The sequence below is a fragment of the Phacochoerus africanus genome, chromosome 1 (assembly GCF_016906955.1).
Source record: "Phacochoerus africanus isolate WHEZ1 chromosome 1, ROS_Pafr_v1, whole genome shotgun sequence".
Lineage (NCBI taxonomy): Eukaryota > Metazoa > Chordata > Mammalia > Artiodactyla > Suidae > Phacochoerus > Phacochoerus africanus.
This window is the reverse complement of record NC_062544.1, coordinates 141,787,292-141,792,195: the sequence shown is the minus strand read 5'-3', so window position 1 is coordinate 141,792,195 and position 4,904 is coordinate 141,787,292. Positions and strand designations below refer to the sequence as shown.

Genomic DNA, 4,904 nt, shown 5'->3' with positions numbered 1-4,904 from the left:
CCAAAGTAAAGACTGACTCACAGACCAAGACTTTGAAGCTTTTGAAACTCCAGCTGATTTGTAGCAGAGGGGGATAGTCTCTGGGTGGGGAAAAGCCCAGAGACGTACTACCGTCCCCCCAAATCACCTGATGTCAGAATGTCAGGTACTCCTTCACATCCTCCCGATGCCAAAAGGAGCTCTAATGTCCCATACCAACACACGATGCATGTGCACACGAGTGTGTGCATATGCACGGGCTCGCACACACACACACTCCTGAATCTTTTCTTCCTGACACTGATAAACCTGGCATACACACTGGAACAGTCTTGCTGTACTCACAGACACTGTTTTTATGGGGGTTTTTTTGGGGGAAGTAGGGTGGAAGGAAAGCACAACAGCAGTACCCCCTAAATAGTTTAGTCTTTGGTTTCTAAGTTTAAAGGGGGGATCTGCTTCAGAGCTTGGAGCAGGGCAGAAGAGTCGATGGCCGGGTGGGGTGGCAAGGGAGAAGGGAGTCTCTGGGGCATGAGCAAGGGGGCTGTGATCTTGTCTGGGTTCATGAAGCTGGTGAGGGCTGCAGCAGAGGCGTTGAGGCCTGGGTATAACACTGGGACGGAGGTGGGATACCAGCACTTCTCCAGCATAGGCAAGTAGGCAGTTGCTGATGGTGGGATCAGATAAAAGGGCAGGCAAAAAGGAGGCTGGTGTGGGTGTGGGCCCAGGAATGGGGAGCTGATCAGGTCACTGCTAGTGAAATGGCCTTCATCATCTGAGAGTTGCATCCTGCTCTTTTTCGTGGGGGGTTCTTCGGATTCTTGCTTAATAGCACTGATCCTTTCTCCCATGGTGAACCTGCGTCCATGATCACTTTTGAAGTATGGCTGCTCGACCCGCAGCTCGCTCTTCTCTGATTCTCCTCCGTAGCCACTGTCTGTGTCTGTGTCACTGCCACTCTGCTCACCACTTGAGTGAGGGAAAGTCCGCTGGATGACTGGCACACAGTTTTTGCCTGGGCCTTCAGAGCCTTTGGCCAGGGAGTTGGGTTTCTCCTTGAAGTCCATCACTTTGGGAGCTGGGTCTGCTGGCTTCCTGGAGGTACCACCTTGCAGGAGCTCGGAGACCACGCGGTGGAGGTGGGTAACCAGCTGTGAAGATTTCAGGTCCCGAGTATTCTCATGCTTGGCCAAGTACTGAAGCACCTCCCGGGCACAGGTCTGGAAACCTGAGCAGAACATCTCTTGACCTGCTTCGACATTTCTCCCCGACAGATCACCTGGATCAACACAGATCCAAAGGAAGACATTTCAGAAGGCCCTGTGGTTTACCTGCATACCTATATGACAAAAACTAGGAGCTTCCATTTTTGTTAATAGCATTTACTGCTTTATGTTCCTAACTCTAAAAGTAATATGATCAGAGAAAATCTGGGCTACACTGAAAATATAAAATAAAAATCATCTATAATCCTACCACTCAGAGATAACATATATTTTGTAATGGATATATAATATTCCATCATAGAAACAGACCATAATTAATAGAAACAGACTATTTCCCCTCTTGTTGAATTTATAGGTTGTGCTTGCTTTTTCATTGTAAGTGACACAGCAAAGAACGACCTAGTATGTGTATAGCCAGAGTCAATTTGTAGAACATCAGTCTTACCATAGCAAGATGGACAGAGACCAGATAGTCATGAGAATGAAGGAACACTGTCACCTGAAGTACGCTTATTTTCAATGATTTATACAAGGGGCAGGCATGCTGTAATCTTTAAAGGCCATTCCTCAGTCTTTCCCCTGTATTCTATCCACGATCCCCAAGAAATTAGGTAGGATCATCTTCTTATTTTCAACAAGGAAACTGGCAGAAGCACCTGCTAGGTTCTTGTGACTCTCATCATACCAGTTTGGAAAGAGGGGCAGAGAGGAAAGGAATGAGGGATTGGATAGAAGAATTTCTCCCTGGTGTGTACAATATTATCTGGAAAGAGTGAGACGAGACGTTAGAAGGTGATTGTGATTCTCTGGAAGTCAGGAGAAACATGATGAAACTTCAGTGGTTTCCTGAGATTGTGTAATTCACCGAGATACCTAGTGGCTATTCAGGGAACCACATGAAATGCAGGAAAAACTCCTGCTGTCATCCTGCCAGGATCATACCACACACCATGTGATAAGGAAGTACAGACACAGGAAAACACTGGGGCATACCCATGATTTTATTCTCCAATGAAACAGGACTAAGAAGACTAACTGTAAAACACCCACGATGCAAATTATAGGTGCCTTGGCATTTTGAAAGGAAGGGGGGGAAAACTCCCAGAACCTAGAAACTCTTTAAGCCAAAATGCCACAGAAATATTTTACCGTTTGACTAATACGTATTCATGCCAGGTGGCACATAGCAGCCTTCCAAATGAAAAGTCTGACCTTTTAGGAAAGATAAAACAGCATCTTCCCCAGCGAATGTGCATAAGCAGTTTGTTGCAGGAATGTTTCTTATGTCAGATGTTGAGCCCACAGGCTCTCTATTTGTGCTAGAACTCTTAGGAGATAGCCAGGCTCAGGAACTCACCAGCTTGCAAACCGCTCTGCAGGGCAATGATTTTCTGTTGTTGCTGATCAATTAGGTTCGTTAGTGCTTTCACATGCTTCAAGGTAAGTTCAAGAACCACTGCTTTTTCCAAGTGACCCAAAGTCTGGAATAAAAAGAGCCTCAGTCAGCAGTGAGCTCAGAGAAGTCCCACCTCTGGGACCCTTATTAGAAATGAGAGATGTCTCTAAAGGGAAAAAAAAAAAAAAAAAAAACCTTTCCTGGTTGGCTAAATTTCATTTTAAGTTTATAGATGTTTAAAATATATATATATATATAATTATTAAAAAAAACTAGTTAAAAAACAACAAATGAGTGTCACCCATCTTTGGAGGCATTTTGGAAGCAGCAGCTACCTCAGGAGAAAGCTCTGACAGATAAATTTTTCCAGCAGCCTCTGCTGACCTTAACTCAGGGGAATCCGAAGATTACATTTCTCTGCAGTGGTGTCAACCCGAGGAAGGACTTCTACTGTGTCTGGCAGCCAAAAGGCTTTCCCTAGTTTCTTTCCTGACACCCTGTCATAACTTCCAGTTCATCTAAGTTTTTTCTTCCTCCCTAAATGCTTCTTTTTTTTTCCCTTTCCCCAACCAAAGGCTGCCAAGCTAGTAAGCTGTTGACCATTGCCAAGAAAGGACAGGATGTTTAAAAAAAAAAAAAATCACACACCCAAACAAGTCCTCTCATTTTAAAAAGGGATGGGGAGGAAAGAGGTTAAGAAAAATTGCAGGTTGCTTGGTTTGCTCAAGTTAGGAAATCAAGAGAACCTTGAAAATCACCAGAACGGTGAGCCTTAAACTCTTGCAAAGGAAGGCCAGCCGGTGTTGGTGCCAACTGGAGAAATACAAACGGTTTTCACCTTATTTGCATGAGGCTGCCAGAAAATTCTGAGGACTGGGGAAGTGTACCCCAAATAGCCACCCAGCAGCTCGAATCCAGCCGTCTGGCCTGCAGTTCCCGGTGGGACCTGCAGGCGGCGAGTGACCCCCGACCGCCCTCTGGGCAAAGGAGCTGGTTTGGAGAAGGGCCAGCTTCTCACTTACTGTAAGTTTGAGATGTTCGGGGAGGAGATCCTTCAGCTGGGCGATGCACTCGTTAATCCGGTCACGTCTCTTTTTCTCGATGAGCCGGTGCGGCAGTTTGTAAGTCTCCTGCAAGGCGCACGGGGAAATGGTGGGCTCCGGAGGAGGAGGATGAGAAGCCCTTTTCCTCCCCTACCCCGCGGCGCGAGAAGAGTAGGGGCAAATGAACAGAGTCACACCCAGAACTACCTTCTTCTCCAAGCCATCCAGGCACGGACCCCGCACCTTGCATGCCCCCTCCAACCTCAAAGTGAGAAAAGTTTTCTTGGGAACTCAGTGTGTGCTAGGGGCTGGGGTCCCCAGGGGTCCGGGGCCCTTACCTTGCTGTCCTCGCTCCGCTTTATTCCCCGCCTCGACTTGTACACTTGATACATGTGGGCAAAATCCATCCTGCAGGGAGAGGGACGAAGAAGGGTCGTGACTTTGCCTGCGCACCCGCTGCAGGAACCCTGGCGGGCATGAACCCGCAGATGCGCCCAGAGCGATTCCGAGTTGAAAGTCGCGCAGAACGCAGGACTGGAGTTGAGGCTTGAAGGGGCCGGGGGTGTCAACTTACCCTGGTAGGTCTCCAGGCTCCAGTCCTGGTGCTTTGGGCAGGCAAGCGGGGGGCGGCTGCGCGCTGGGTATCCGCTCCATGGCGCGGCGAGCCGGGGCCACTGTGCGCTCCTGTCTGCAGTGGCAGAGAGTCCGGTGAGGACTGTCCTGGAGAGGTTTCGAGGGGTCTCTCCTCAGGAGTTCCTCTGAGTCTGAGCTCCCTGAAATCCGCCGGGCTGCCCGGAGCTTCGGCTTTGAGGTGTTGCTTCAGATGGGGGCGTGCATGGTGTCCCCGCGGCTTCTGGCTCAGGCTCTGCGCACAGACTGGCGATGTGTGCTCCCTGCGCCGTCTGCGCTCTGCGAGCCAAGTGAATGAGAAGTGGGGCGGGCGGGGAGGCGGGAGGGAGCGCGGGGGGGGGCGGTTAGGGTGGAGTGGGGGGGGGTGGGGGGAGAACGAGCCGAGGAGTAATGGAGAGGCTGCGGGCTGGGTTAAATGGGAGCGAGTGGGTGGGTTGGAGCTACGTGTTCTACCCTGTGACTCCAGGCACGTCTGGCCGCTGCCGGGGAGGGAAGGAGCGACCTGCCCGCCCTCCCCCGGCTTCATCACATGAGTCTCACGTGTTGGACAACGCTCCCGCGGCTGCGAGGGAGCCCCCACCCCCAGCTCCGGCCCCCAGGTGTCTGCGGCTGCCTTTCCCCGAAGAGGGG

At 50.3% G+C, this 4,904-nt stretch overlaps 1 protein-coding gene across 1 annotated transcript; it reads right to left on the bottom strand.

Moving 5' to 3' along the window:
• Positions 1–311: 311 nt before the first annotated feature.
• BHLHE40 (basic helix-loop-helix family member e40) lies at positions 312–4,564 on the bottom strand. The gene is made up of 5 exons (XM_047779587.1): positions 4,219–4,564; positions 3,983–4,052; positions 3,624–3,731; positions 2,563–2,686; positions 312–1,258 (listed from the first exon to the last, which is right to left on the bottom strand). Exons 1-5 carry the CDS (start codon positions 4,296–4,298, stop codon positions 402–404), a joined length of 1,239 nt encoding a protein of 412 aa, XP_047635543.1. The 5' UTR covers positions 4,299–4,564; the 3' UTR covers positions 312–401.
• Positions 4,565–4,904: the final 340 nt, after the last annotated feature.